Consider the following 15840-nt stretch of genomic DNA (forward strand, 5'->3'; position numbering starts at 1 on the left):
GTCAGAAGTAAAACAAGACTTTTTTTTTCTTGTAGAAAATCTCCTCAAGACTGTTGACTTCTCCTCATTTAAATCCCTTTAAGTCCTTTTAAAGTGAGCATCAGAGATCAGTGAGATTGGGCAGTTGTTTCCATATCCAACATGTTGAGTCAGTGACAGTTCGTCCTTAAAAATATTGGAAGAAGAAAAATCCTCAAAAGATGTGCAGATCTTTTTAGCAATTTCCTCTGAAGTCACTTTCCTTCTTTCGGTCAAATCCCGCTCAACCCACACACCTCTCCAGGACAAAGAGAAAGTGCACACAACAACCCCCCTTTTCTACTACGTCTCCCCTCTCACTCCCTCTCTTCTTCTCTCTCTCTCTCTCTCTCTCTCTCCCCATCCTCTCCCTCCATTTAAAGGAACAGTGCACCAATCTCATGCTACCACTCACATTCAAGCCTTCATTCACTGCATCTGAAGTGATTAAAGGCATACATGCGTTCACCTCTCATTCACATAATCTTTTGTACAGAACAAACTCAAAAATAAATATTTGAGAATGCTTTCTGCGCTAGTAGATTAGCGTTTGGTTTATTTTAATTTATTTAATTCATTCACTCTCTCTGAAGAAAGCAGACAGGAATGACTTAGAGAAAAGAAACAATTGCAAGTGTTCTCAGTCTGTTCTAATACTGTAGTAGATATTGTAAAGCATGTTTTCACATCTAATTGTTTCTCAACCCTGTCAATATATAACCAAATTTATAGCTTTAAACACAAGTATTAACAAGGGATGGGCATGAGTGCACAAGTTCTCATTTATTTGGACATTAGTGTTAATTCAACGTACTTTCATTTTTTCTTTTTTTTTTTTACAAGGTAGGATTTTATTTTAAAGTAAAGCGGCATGCAATGTATTGCTTCTCTCAGTGCTCCCTTGCCTCATTATCCCGTTTGGTTCTGTGTAGAAATGCAAAGGAGGCATAAAGAAGGGACTTGGTTGTGGTCCTATAGCAAGATCTCTGTGTAAAAAGGGCTTCTGTTTATCAATAATACCAATGCTACCGGAGTCTGACCTCCACACCGGGGAGCAGATGGTGACACTCTGCCTGCATGCACACACACGCACACACACCAACAGGTCTTACTGTCAGCATCACATGGCTAACGGTTATTAAGGAGTTTAATGACAGAATCGACTTGTTTTGGTGTTGGTGAGAGTTTGCAGAGCGTTAGCCACTGCTGCCGTGTTAGCTCGTGACGGGTAAATGGTGAACTGACTTGGCGAGAGAGTGGCTCAGGAGACAGTCCTTCAGTCCTGCCTTTAACCCGTCACATTAACAGCAGCCACAAAAAAAGTTTGTTGATTTTTCTTATATTTACTTTCAATTTACAGTCAAATAGGCTAATTGAAGCTTGATTGTTAAATGAATGAATTTAAAATTGCACTTGTTTTCTATTGTTGGATAATTTTCATTCCTATCTTTACATTAATTTATTTTTTTGGTGAATACTTGAGTACTCTATAATAATTTAATGCAAGAACTCAAATATGGAAATGAACTTAAAATGCCCATCCCTAATGTTAACAAAGAAAGGCAGCATGGGAGACAGAGAAGAAATAAGAATGGAAAGAAGGCAGAAAACATTCAAAGAGACAAAAGAGACACAAATCAGGACAAGGAGAAGAGTGACGGGACGCTAGGAGGTAGTGGTCGAGGGATTATAAATGATAAAAACGGAGGGCGGTCAGGATGATGGATGACAGAAAACACTGGGGAGGAGGAGGGAGAGTTGAAGGCGGTATCAATATCTCAGCAATTATTCATGCAACCAAATCCCCTAAAGACCAGACATATCTTTCTGTCCCCTCAACCACCCACCCTCCTTCCCTCGTGTCTGACTTTCGTTTAATTCCCTCTATCTCACTTTTTCACCTTCTCTCCTTTTCCTCTCTTCACTCTGTCAGCGGCGCGAGCTCTACTTCAATTCAAGTGGCAAAAAAACACAAAGAAAAATCAGTGCAACCCTGAAATCATTCTCAGCCTCCGTGAGTGTCCCTCTCTCTGTCTGTCTCGTTCCCCTCTCTCTCATCTCTATTTAGTATCCTAGCAACCCAGGAAGCTGTAGGTAATTATACAGAAGATATTGATCTCTCTTTCTCCCTGTCTCCTAATTTCTGTTCAATTCCCACTTTTAATTTCCTTTTTAATCTTCTTTTGAAACACGAATGATCGTTGCTGCAGCTGTAGAAGGTGGTTTTTACGTCTCTTTGTCATGCAAAGCAGCATTATCGTGTGTCTGACAGTGAAGGACTGGAAAGATCTGGACTGCTGAACTCAGTCATCATTGGACTATTCAGCGAAAGGCATGCAGTGTCATGTGCTGATGCTTATTACCATGACAACCTGATAAGAAAAGTTATATGCCAGCTGTCTTAAAGTGACATTTGGGTTCTTAGAGTAAAACCACTGACTCAGAAATGCACATCTGTTGGGTTTGTTAGATTTACAGTTTCATTTCTCCTTCTGCACTTAACCTAATGTGTGGTCATGTATATGTGTGTGTGTGTGTGTGTGTGTGTGTGTGTGTGTGTGTGTGTGCGCATGCTCCTGATGGCATCCATTTGAGTCCCTCACCCTGCCTGGATCATCACCACAATGACTGTACTGTTCACACACACTGTTTTTCTCTCGCCTTTCTTCTTTCAGACTATCAGCTGACTTTTGCTGGCTTTTCTGTTTCTTCCTTCTCTTCATTTTCTCTCGTGATGGCACAAAAATTCCCCAAGCGATTTTATCATAGCTGATACCGTTTTCATTAAGCTTTTTTTTTTTTAAAGGGACAAGCGCTATTTTGTTGTTTGGATTAAGCGGCTGGAACATGCTGGAAAGACAGAAACACTGTTGTGCTCACAAACATTGGAGGTTTTTACAGTTCAAGGACACTGAGTCATTATTTTGTGACTTACATGTGTTTATGTATCACTACATCTGAAAAGATACCACATGTACAATGTATGTGACACAAACGTTCTTTCTTCTCATACAGGAAATAGTGGTGATTTCTTTAGCTTAAGCTGATACTTCAGGGGCCAGATGCATAGATGATATGTACATACAAAAACCATGTCCACATAAACTGGCATTTATAACATAAAAATGTGCAGTGAGAATGTCTCCACCTCACTAATTCTTTAGAGCATGTGCACACACAGTTTATTGTGAAATAGCTGCAAGTGTTATAAGGACAAGATTATAACTTGAGGAGCAGATATTGTTTTTAGACTTTTTGTCAATTGAAAACTGACGTGTTATTATTTTTGCAGTCCACATGACGTTTTGTAACATGTCAACCAAAGGCGCATTTATTAAGTTAATTTTGAATTATTTATGATTATAAAGTACCCCAGGGATGATGTTTTTCTGTAGGCAAACCTGTAAGCTAATGCTGTCCTGGTTTCCTCGTCAGAAAACCCATGGGATTTCTCCGTTGGATTTTGAATCATTGCAGAAAAATAAGCATGGGGAAAAACAAGTGTTTATGATACTTACGTGTTTTGTTCAGCAAGATACTCGTCACAAATTTACACCACTTTCAGGATTTTTGAAGCTTAAATGCAGTCGCCAGAAATAAAAAGCTAATGCCAAACTACAACAAACTACACTACTGTCACGTTGCCAACACTTTGAGGCAGTAAGCCAGCTTGACGACATTCTATAGTCTCATTTTGCCACTTTATCGCAACCATCTTTTTAAAGACACATAAAAGTTTCAAAGTTTGCAAGTGGGGTATTTACTTATGTATTTTATGCCGTGGAACAAAACATGAAAGTATGTTAAACTTGTGTTAACAGACTGACAAGGAACCCAACAAGAAATGGCTTAAAAAAATAGTAAGAAAATTTTGTGAAAATAAGCAAAAAACAAAAACAAAAAAACAACATGAATTCAAGAAAGTGCTAAAAAAAAAGAAATCTGTAACATAATTTTCAATATATAATTAAGAGAACTTTAGATATAGTTTTTTGGTAATTTAACCTTTTTTTTAAAAAAAAAAAAAAATATCTATAACCCTCCTCTCAGCTAACTTTCAGATCATTTCCTTGTTACCTTATACACATTTTTTGCAGTTGGACATTTCTTGCCAAGTTGCTTGTTATTTTTTATCCAGTATTTTTTAAAAGAAATCAAACCCGTTTTCTCAGGTTTCAGAGGTTTAAATGCCATATATATGCACTGTAATGATATCACTCACACAATGAGCAATTTTACTTATGATATTTAAACTACATTTTTCTGATATACTTTTACTGAAATTGGAATTTAATGAAGAGATTTTACTTTACAGTGTATTAGTACACTACTGTATTGGTACTTTTACCTAAGTAAAGAATCTTAATACTTCTTCCATCACTGGTGACTGTAAAAACCGCAGGCTGTTTGCTCGTGTCCTCATTTCATTCGGCTACAGGTAGGTCACATTGACAGACATGCTTATATGCTAATTTAATAGGACATCTCCAAGACTCCCTTCGTCGTCTCATTAATGAGCATTTTCACCCATCAGACAGCAAATCCAAAGCATTTAAGTGAGATATGGTGACCTTTAATCATTTTTATTTATTAAAATGATTGCTGATGATCTCCACAATTGCCAGCACTCAAGCTGTCCTGATTTTCTCCCTTATTAACATGTAAATCTATGCAGCAAGTCCTCCAAAGACCTAATCAGACCATCTTGTATAATGGGTCACCTGCGGTGTGAGTCTAAAGCCTTCTGACATGAGCTTTTATTGCATAAATGCGCTCATATCATTTTGTATGCACAAACACATATGAAGTCGCATGTAGAGTAGCAGCTATAAAAATACAAATCTGGGTCTGACACTATTTCAAGAAAAGCTGGGTGATGATGTCACCGCATAGACGTCATTTGAGGTGTCGTTCTGGGGCAGGAGGAGATTTTCAGGTCAGTTTGTCAAAAAATGTCAAGGAAGTCTAACAAAGTAAGCACTGGGAGTGAAATTTGCCGCCCACTGTCTGGTTTATAACGCTTGTCACCTACATTGTTTTCCCTCAAGTCTATCATTTTAGCACTGCGCTCAGACAGAGGCTGTCTGAGGGGGCTTTAAGTTGTCACATGTGACTCAGTGCTAAACTCCTTAACTGAATAAATGTTGGTTTAGCTGATGAGAAACAGAGTCTAGATGCTTCAAACACCATCTCACTGAGCCGCTCTCAAGAGTCCAATTAAAAATTAGATTAAACAATTCCTCATTTCTGCTGCAGTTGACACAGAGCAATAAAGCCTGACTTTGGAAACTAATGTGAAACATTTGCTTTTACCTATAGAAAGGAGTGACACCTGCTGGTTACAAAGGTACATTACACATTAAACCACACACCAACTGAGAGAGATGAGCTAAAGAGTTAAATCTGATTGTTTGTGCCAAGCCATTGTGGTGCAGATCTGAATTTCCTGTGGCTTTTCTGCAAGAAACCATATCAACTTTGATGTGTCACTGTTGTTTAAAGGGATAGTTCAATCAAAAACACAAATTGTTTCTCTTAACTGTGCTGCAGATATGAGTCCAGATTGTTTTGGCGTGAGTTGCTGAGTGTTGGGAGATATCGGCCGTAGAGATGTCTGGCTTCTCTTCAGTATAATGTAGATGGCATGTATAAGTTGAATGTAGTAACATGGAACATAATTACCTTTGATCAAAGTTTGGCCTGCATGGTGAATTAAAACAAAGAGAAAATAAATTGTATAATATGCATTTTTTTAATCATTATGTCAGAAAACAATCCTTTGATACATCACCTGAAACCACGTTAAAACTGACAAAAGAACAGGTGATAAAAAAGCAGCCATTTGAGGAGTTATTTTGCTTTTGAGTGTACAGTAAAAAAATTGTGTATAGAAAAAGAAAGCTGTGAAGATAGATTATCATTACACCATTGCTTCTGGTCAGCTCCATGAGCTTTTAAGTGTGGCGTTAAAACACAAATTGGGTCAGTTGGTCTTGACTTTCTCTTTGGCCTTGATGAGAGTCTTGACCCAATGCGCAGTCGGGTCGGCGCAGATTTCAGCACCGTTCATCATCTTAAAGCTAAAACAGAGACAAAGATTGTTTTCAGTGACAGCAGTGTGGTGTTTTCTATTACACATTTTAGATTTGCAATACATTTTATTAACATTTAAACTTATACACAGGCTTTACTCTACATTTGCTACTATTTGTTGTTTATATGTGAATCTGTCTTTAACTGTATCGGTGGTTTGCATAAATGTTCAATGTGAACATGTTCTAGCATTGCAAAAGTTTTTGTTGTAGTTGTTTTTTGGAATATTCAGGTATATGAGGCCAGTTAGTTGGATTATGATTGTGATTCTTGGCATGTGAAGTTGAAGTTTAACAGCAGGAGATGAGACACTTACAGCACGCCCTCCATTGAACACCGCTTGTCTGTGTATGTGAAGTTCAACACCCTGTCCTTACGCAGCCGTGTGGAGATAAAGTCAAAACAGCACTCGTTCGGACCAAAGCCGCCTGAAAAAACAAACAAAAATAAAAATGTTATGGACCTAAAAAGACTCTATTCAATACAAAACCATAACTTTTTTATTTTTATTTGTTTATTTTTTATAAAGACCCAGGAAGAGCCAAGGCAACATCTCATTTCCAATCAACACCCTCTGTACCCAACCCTTGAGGGGAGTCTGGGGTGAATTCCCTCGTAAATTTTTTAGAAACTTACTATTTTAGAGCATTTTGAAACAAAAATCTTAGACCAGGAATTCTCAAAGTTTAAATTACTGAGCACCAGTTTTGGGAGGCAAACTGTGACTGAGGGCTGCACAGGAAAAGTGCACACACTGACTCTGTTTTTTTTTAACTTTCTTTATGACATAGTAAAACATTTTTCATGACTTTTTTTGTTTGTTTTTTACATACTTAAAACTGTAATTGACAGTGATAACTCTACGTTACTATAGTGTTCCACTTTTTAATACACGTGGATGTTATGAAATAGAGACAGTACAGCATTTGACACTGATGTTGCCTGATGTGTCAAGCAACGGCTTCTGCTGGGGTGTGGCAATGCAAACCCCACTCAGAACTGCAGTAAACGTAATACTATAAGCAGTAGTTATAAAAACATCAGGGGGTAAATCTCAAAATTTGAAAACTAATTTCCTAATACATTATATTATTTATCACAAGCAAGTAAAACTATACAGTTTATAGTGTAAATATTTAGTGAAGCTACTGTCTACATAAATTACACATGCAGAGCAACATAAATAATTGACATTTTACTCAAACTTTATGTGGGCTTTTTGTCAAATATGACAGAATAAGACATCAACGTTTGTTATATTTGCCCGTGAGCCGTTTTCTGCTGGGTTACGACGACAGCACTTGAAGAAACTAGCACACTGTAATATTAAAATAGGTAACGAAAACTTTAAAAACCTTAAAAAAAAAACAACCTTAAAATGTATTTATGATTATGATAACATTTGCTAATTATCATTTTGGACAGTGGTGTGTGGCTGCCTGTCTGTTGTAGAATAATAAATTCTTTTTTTGTAAATGTATTTATTTTTTAGCATAGTTGAATATCTACCAAATAGATGTTATAATTACTGCTTTGTATCAAATAAGAGAAAACTTAATTGGTCCCCAAGAGATAAATTTAGACATTATTACATGACCTCCAAAAAAAAAAGTGGAATGTAAATGGTTTACCTTGATATGCCAGGACAGTAAGAGATGACAAAAGCAAAGCTAAAGTCAGCAGAGTGACGGGGTTTTTTATCATCATCATCATCTTGATCAGATTCTGTTGTCTAGCTGGTCTGCCCGTTTATCTTGTTATCTTGAATGCGTCCGTCCTCTTTCTGTCCGCTTCACTCATAGCCCCTCAACCTTTATTATGCTGTGTGTGTGTGTATGTATGTGTGTGTGTGTGTGTGTGTGTGTGTGTGTGTGTGTGTGTGTGTGTGTGTGGATGGTGGGTGGGGGGTTGGGGGGGTGGGGTGCTGCAGGTAGCAAGTTCCATGACACAGTTAAAAAATAAAAAGAAACCAAGTGTGGTCTTGTGGTGAATACTTCTCAGTAAAGACATTCGGGGGTAAAAGAGTCAGGGTTGAAGGAGAGAAAACTGTGGGTGAAAGCAGATTCTACAAAATAGAAAATATATCTGTCCCTCTGTAATTTTAGCATGTGTGTGAGTGTGCAGTTTGCAGATGCACTGTGGTTTAAAATTTGAGTTGCATTACTTCCCGCTGGTTCGTGTGGTTGTATAACAGATATGGTATAAAATAATTAAACATAATAAAGGAAATATCAGCTTTAATCTGAGTAATGAGTATAAAGTTTTAATAAGATAAGGTTACTTAAACAAAGCAAAAACAACTGTTTAAGAAGTCAAAATCTGACAGGCCTGTCAATGCACAGCATTCAGCACATAGGTTAAGAACTAAACTTCTGTTGGTTTTATTTTTAAAACAACAAACAAGTCTGAGTTCTGCTTTGTGACTTTTGATGACTTTTGTGGCCTGGAAAAAAAGATCATCTGTGGGACAAAAGTTTAATTTCTGCATGAATCTCAGTTATTATATGATGATAAAGACATTTAATAAAGACATTTTTGACTATATTGGTGCTAAATTAACACTGACAGATATTGGGATAAGTTAGAATACATTGGAATAGCTGTATTTTGATGGTCCAAATAGTTTGTATCCATTTCAGGGTTCCTGCAGATCCTTAAACAGTCTTAGAAGGCATTGAAATAATTAATCACAAAATAAGGCCTAAATTGGTATTAACATGTCTTGATTTAATCCTTTAAAAGTCGTAAAGTTGTAACAGATGGAAAGTAGAATCCCACTTTTCTTAAGCTGTTGGAACCCGAGCATGCGATTATAAATATTTTATATGTTGTTGTTTCTTGTATTAAAAATTGTAGTGATCACCCTAGAGATTTTTGACAGTCGAGAGAGGAAAGAGAATAAGGGGTGGAGGTGGGGAAGGCACCTAGCTAGACTTGAACCGGGGGTGGTGCACTTCATGATCAGCACTGTAACCCGTTAGCCTCACCTGTGCCCCCGTTATATTCTAATTCAGCATAGGTGAAGGTTTTGGGGGGGACAGAGGGGACATGTCCCCCTTAGTATTTAGACCATGTTCATTTGTCCCCCCCAATAAAAATACGAAAGTAACAGAGGACTTTTATTTTAATAAAACCTGTCATTTTCAACATAAGTTCATGCAGAAAAGGCACATTGGTGCATACAAATTTACCCGAATGCAGGAAGTTAAAATTTTGACATATCAAATTTCATTAGGGAAACCAAACCACCCATTTCATATGCATGACCATCCGTGTTGACAAAAAAACCCTACACCATTGTAATATGGTGTGAGACACACACGTAGAATCGAGTGTGCTCTATTAAAATCATTTATCTTTACCACATACAATAGCATACATAACTTACCACAAAGTAGGTCATATGAAGAGAAATCATATTCTCACGAGAAAATTTTGTCATTGTGTGTTGTTTGTTACTGTTGTTTGAAAAAAATCTAAACACATTTTCTTTCAAGTCATCGGTATAGATAGAGATCAAGGGAAACATACAGATTACTACAACAGCAAGACACACAAACACAAAACAGCAAAGGGTGCAGAAATTCACCCCCCTGACTACTTAAACGGAAACTTGTGGTTTGTAACAGAGGAAGGGGTGTAATGCAACAACAGCAGCACGCTTACATGGTGGACGTGTAAAAACCAGTAGAGTTAAAAATCTTCTTCAGCAAGCAAATTTGACCTAGTATTGACTTAGATTCGCACGGACATATTTTAGACAATTGTTTGATGTCCTCTAGATACAAGCCTAAAAATCTTTAGCAAAATAACTACAAGCAGGACCTCGTGAACTCAGATTATGTTTAACACGAATAGAAAACAGATCAGATTCAACCCCACCAAATAATCTCAAAGAAGAATCCAATTTTATTGTGCAAAACACTATTATAAAGCTTTCTGCAGCTCTGGAAAGAAAGGTGCCAATAATTGGAGATAAATGACATCACCTGAGTAAATTGAGGTTTGGTTGGAAAGTTTGAAATGGAAAGTCTGCCTCACAAATTGGGGTGGTGTTGTGGGGACGATGGTCGGGAGAAGGCGGTGTTATTTGCCAGCGTGGCAGATCGATTGAGGCTCCTTGCAAACTAGCTTATCTTAGCTTCTTGCCTTCTTTTCGGATTTTTGTGACTTAAACTAACTCCAAGAAAAATTCAATCTAAGTTTATCAGAGAGAAGAACTAATTGGCCTAAGAGAAGCGTGTTGAAAATGACAAAGCAGCAGGCCCTTTGGATGCAGTCGTACTCAGGTTGCGAGTTTGGTTCTTATCTCAAGTGTGTCACATAATGACCAATCAGACAATTGAAGAGCCAGGCTCGCTGTTACGCCGTGTTTCCAGTCTCCAGTCAAGTCAAGTCAATTGTACTTATAAAGCCCATTATCACAAATCACAATTTTCCTCAGAGAGCTTTACAGCATACAACATCCCTCTGTCCCCGGACCCTCACAGTGATGAAGGAAACCCCCCCCCCCCCCACATAGGATTACTAAGAAAAATGGTATAAACCACAGGAAGAGCAACAAAGGAGGGATCCCTCTTCTAGGATGGACAGATGTGTAATAGATGTTAATTACAGTAGATGACAAAATGATACGTAGAAAAGAGAGATAGAGAGAGAGAGGGGTAGAGATGCCCAGCAACAATTATAAGTAACAATAACATAACATATAACAATAGTAATAGACATATGAATATTGATAAATGTTGTTTATGATATTATGTATATTACATGCATGTATTGTAGTTTATGTATGTGGCAATAACAGTCATGTGCATAACAATAGTTGAGGTATTATTTAAAAAACACTTGAAAAGGTCACTCATTTAACAAATGTTTGTAACACTTCTCGAATGAATCAGAAATTATTTTGCTATTGAAAATATATAATTCTATTTTATCTAACTTGTGTTGCTGCCTAAAACTCGTTATTGTCTGAAGGGAGGTATTCTTATAAGCCTGTTGAGGTTTCTAACCTCCTCTGCACAACGTTTTATTTTAATCGTATTTGTATTGTTATTTCCTTCTTTTAATGTGCAAATAAACTAACTAACTAACTAACTAACTAACTAATGACTAATAATAATGGAAGTATTTTCTAAATTTAGATGCTACACTAAGCTAACTGGCTGCTGGCTGTAACCTTATATTTCACATGCTGCGGACATTTGTTGAAATCGTCTTAGAGATAAACTCTCATTAAGAAAGCCAATAAGCTGATAACCCAAAATCATCATCCTATCCTTAGATGTTGATTATAGACCGTACAAAAATATGGATGTAACCACTATGCTGTCATCCACTGGTTTGTGGACTCCCATTTTGAAGTCTTGAGTTTGGCATTTTGGCCGTCGCCATCGTAGTTTTTTAGAGCCACAGACAGTATGAATAATGGATATAGCAACATTGACATCAACAATTTGTTTGTGGACTGCTGTCGTGAAGCCTCGAGTTTGGCATTTTTGTTGCCACCGTCTTGGTTTTTTTGGAGCCAGAGGTGACCATATTTGGAGGTAGAGGTTTGGGCTGTGGAAAAGCGAGGGGTGGATCTGATTCGCACACTGTGGCGACGCCTCACAGACAATCTGTCACTCAAGAAGTGCTGTCCTTAAATATGTGTAACTTTAAGCCTTAATAAGATATAACCAGGTGAGTTATATAAACTAACTCCCTGTACAGTTGTCGTGAATGAACTTAGCTATAGACCCAAACAGTTTTTTTGTACCAGGCAGCAAACATATTTATTTCGGCTGTGAAGTTGGGTATTTTCACATGGAGGTCTGTAGGGTTTTACTCAGTTTTGGAGCCAGCCTCAATTAGACATTTGATGAGCTGCAATTTTTGGCACTTTGTGTTGGCTTCATTTTTCAGGTCCGGAAGTTGCAGCTTTGGTGTTAGTCTAAAAGAGCAGTGAAAACACCTCAGCTGGGTGACGAGCCTCACAAACAGGGCAGCTACAGTTAGCAGAATAAAAGGAGGACACAACAACAACATGGTTAATGCAAAAAGAACTAGCAGTTGGTTCAAAAGGACATTTGAATAGACATTTTAAATCTCTCAGTAAACATGTATCAGGATTCCAGTGAAGATATATAACAAGAGTTTCTACTTGTTTTAAGAGGACTACACTGAGCCAGAGCCTCAATTATTTTAGGTATTTCTCTTTATTGATGAAAATAAACTGAATAAAGGAATAAACAGTACATGTAACTAAAGAGATTCATTGATTTTGGTATTTGATGTAAACTACATTTACCTCCATCTGCTCTAAAAACCACACAACCTAAATTTTTAGATTTTGAACATGACGGTTGAATTGTGACAGTGTCAAAATGAGCACTGGGAGGCAGCAGAGATGTAGAGAGCAGGCGTGATGAGAGGAGTCTTTGCCATGTCTCTTCTTGTTATTTATTTCAATCACATGTTACAAAATGATTATATTAAGCACATTTTCTTCACTTTCTCTTTCTTTTTTAAAAAACTAATTTCAGGTACTTTTCTTGTATGTTTTACTAATGTCTTGGTAATTTTTGGGTCCTTTCTTCTGTCTTTGCTTAATGCTTTCTTCCCATGTTTTGGGAATTTGCTGAGCCAATTTGCTCAGGTTTCAAAGGGTTAACACCAGAAAGACTGAGAAATGAGGGTTATCTAAGTAGAGAGTTGAGCTCGGATTTTTTTTTTTTTAAAGTGTGTCAAATTTTGTCTCTTTGGATATTTGGAATGGATGGGAACTTATTTCTGTATTTTCATAATAATGAAGAGATGCCACTGAGTGTGACGTTTCTTCTGTCATTTTTTTGATTGTACTCAAAAATACCGTCAGGCTTTTATTACCACTGTGTGTGTTTATATTCCAGTTTAGTATTTCTGAGAATCCATCCTGTCTGTCTGTTAAAGAGGAAAATGTTTAGCAAACAATAACCACCGTCTCCTCTCTGCACATCCTCTCTCCTCATCCTGGCCCTTGACCAGTTCAGATAACAGACGCTCATTCATCAAGTGATACACTGTTCCCTCCGTTTTCAGTCAGCGTGCTCGCTCTCCGGGACGACTACCCTGCCTGCCGGGAAAAATGCTCAGCCCTAAACAGACAACAGAGCAAAATTAGACAATTAAAGCACAACATGTCCATATATCAGGCTATAAAAGTCTTGATGAAAGCAGAATTAAAGAACAGTTGGGGCAAGAACTGATGGTGCGAAGTGACTGTGGGTCTAATGTGGACTTTAGAATAAAATACTGACAGTAAAAACCAATCCGAAAACCAGTGGAGAAAGTTTTCTCAGTTGTTGAAAAAGGTGAAAGTATTCCAGTGATTTAGTACGTCTGTCAAAGTGATAGTTCAGGATTTTTGTTTAAGTGGCGCTGTCTAAAATACTTATATATAGTCAGTGTGTTACCTACGGTAACTGGCGGTCGGCATGCTCCCAGTTTGCAGAAACAGGCGGGGCACACACCCCACAGCTCAGCATCACCATGCTGTATAGAGGTGTTGATATCAGAACGTGTTTTAGCAATGCAATATCAGTCTAATGGATGATGCATTGAGTGTTTTTAATGTGAAGTTTTGTTTAAGTCAGTAACAGCCGCTAACAGCACTTTCTGACCCAAACAGCTGACCAGCGAGAGATGAGAAATGTAGTGTCAAAGGATAAGGCTGTGTGACAGCAAAGTAAAGCAGTGAAAATACTCTAAATATAGCATTCACTGAGACTGATATTGATTTTTAGGCTTTTTTTAAAGTGGCTAAAATATGTTTTGTTATCAACCCCTGTGGGGTACCCGCAAACCAGTAGCCGACTGCCAGCAACTGTATGTAATACACTGACTATACATAAGTGTCTCATACAGCTCCACCTCAAATATCCCGAACTATCCCTTTAAAGTTAGTGTAGGCAGAAATCTGGAAAGGGTTGAAAAAAGAGCATAATTTGAAAATACATCCTCTTCCTGCAGCTCTTCTCTCTCTATCCTGTGCCCCTCCCACCAGACGATCACGGGCGTATATGCATGGTTCATACAGTAACCCAGTGTCTCCCATGCATTAACATATTAATTCTTATTTCATTGTGAAATAACACATTTGCTCAGCCCCTCCTTGCCCTGCTCCCTCACTCTCTGTGTCTCAGGCCACATATGAGACAAAAATTAGCTTGTTAACCACCTCACGTTCCCGTCGCCCCGTCACGGTGGGTAGGTGGCCAGTGGCAGCACTGGGCCTAATTTGTGTAATGGCAGTCACAGAAAATTCACTAATTAGGCTAATACATATAATACAGACCACTACATCACCTCTGAAATGATCTGTTATTGGCCAAAGTCTCCCGTCTAGGCTTAGATTTCCTAAAGCCTTAAAACAGAGCCAACAGGAAGTGCACAACTCTATTTTTCTGAATTGCAAAATGCTCAAAGTTTATTATGGGATTTTTGCCCGATGATGCCAAAATAAAACTGCTTGCCCCAGCTCTAAGATGGGGAACTCAGAAGAGACAAATTAAAACAAGATAGGTAAAAATAGAGATATTCTAATTTTAAGTATGACTTGAGCTCTGAAAACTAAAACTAAAACTGAAATACTACACTTCCCATAATGCAGCTTAATAGCACTTTTCATTGGACTCTCTTTCCCTGGAAAACATACATGTTTTAAATGTTGCAACTACAAAAGCCTTAAATTTGTAAAAAAAAAAAAAAAAATGATGTCAAAACTTGATGTGTAAAATCTGCAGTATAACAGTATAATACTGATTTTAAATGTACTCAGATTTGTATCATGAACACCCTGTTCTCATATTAATCAGTAACAATAGTAGTGATGGCTGGTTACCGTTCAGCCTGAACAAGTCAAAATAGAGTTGTCTCAGCTGAGTCAGTCTGGTGCCTGCTCCCTAAAAACATCATGTTCCCCTTGATAACGTATCGGAGAGTTCCGCATTCGGACAACTCTTACATAATAATGATGAAAACTCCCGTTCCTACATGTCGTGCATCCACTCACATGCATGCACACGCAGACAAACAGGCGCAGGTTTACAGGAAAATCACCAAATTTGGCACAAACTGAACAAAAGAAAATACTTTTCATAGGAACATTAGGTGACTGACTTAAAGGTCCAGTGCGGAGGATGAGAATGGTTACATTTTTGTTATTTTAGAATGAGCTGTCTGTATAAGGGAGCAGGTCCTTGTTTATGTAGACTACCATGTTTTTTTACAGCAGCCCCAAACAGACACACCAAACACTGGATGTAGACAGGATGTAGACGCAACTCCTCCATGACGGGAACATTGAAAAATCACAGATTTTTAATTTTTTTTTTTAATGTGAAACAGCTTTTTACAGTGTTTTAATCACCTGTTGTTTGTTTTTGGATAGGTAGAGACCTCTGCAGATTATTCGGCTTCCGCTAAAAACTTCCTCAACAATGATCTGTGAAGGAATTCTAACAAGGGAAAGTTTCAGCTGGTTGTGAGCTGCAATCCTCACCAAATGATGCCACTAAATCCCCCTAAATGTACCACACAATTCGAGCGTAAAAACTTGACTTCAATTTAATGGAATTCCCCCTACAGTTTCTTTAACAGACACAGTCCAAAAACTGATTAACATTGACATTAAAATCAACTTCTTGAATGCGTGTTTGTCTGGCGCCGTAGGAGGAGAAACGGCTTCATGAGGATGTAGAATAT

The 15840-nt window shown here is 37.8% G+C and overlaps 1 protein-coding gene across 1 annotated transcript; it reads right to left on the reverse strand.

The window, feature by feature from the left end:
• Positions 1-5751: 5751 nt before the first annotated feature.
• On the reverse strand, positions 5752-7913 carry ccl38.6 (chemokine (C-C motif) ligand 38, duplicate 6). The gene is made up of 3 exons (XM_042503633.1): positions 7743-7913; positions 6428-6539; positions 5752-6098 (listed from the first exon to the last, which is right to left on the reverse strand). Exons 1-3 carry the CDS (start codon positions 7822-7824, stop codon positions 6002-6004), a joined length of 291 nt encoding a protein of 96 aa, XP_042359567.1. The 5' UTR covers positions 7825-7913; the 3' UTR covers positions 5752-6001.
• Between the last annotated feature and the right edge of the window lie 7927 nt (positions 7914-15840).

Source organism: Plectropomus leopardus, chromosome 16 (assembly GCF_008729295.1).
Source record: "Plectropomus leopardus isolate mb chromosome 16, YSFRI_Pleo_2.0, whole genome shotgun sequence".
Lineage (NCBI taxonomy): Eukaryota > Metazoa > Chordata > Actinopteri > Perciformes > Serranidae > Plectropomus > Plectropomus leopardus.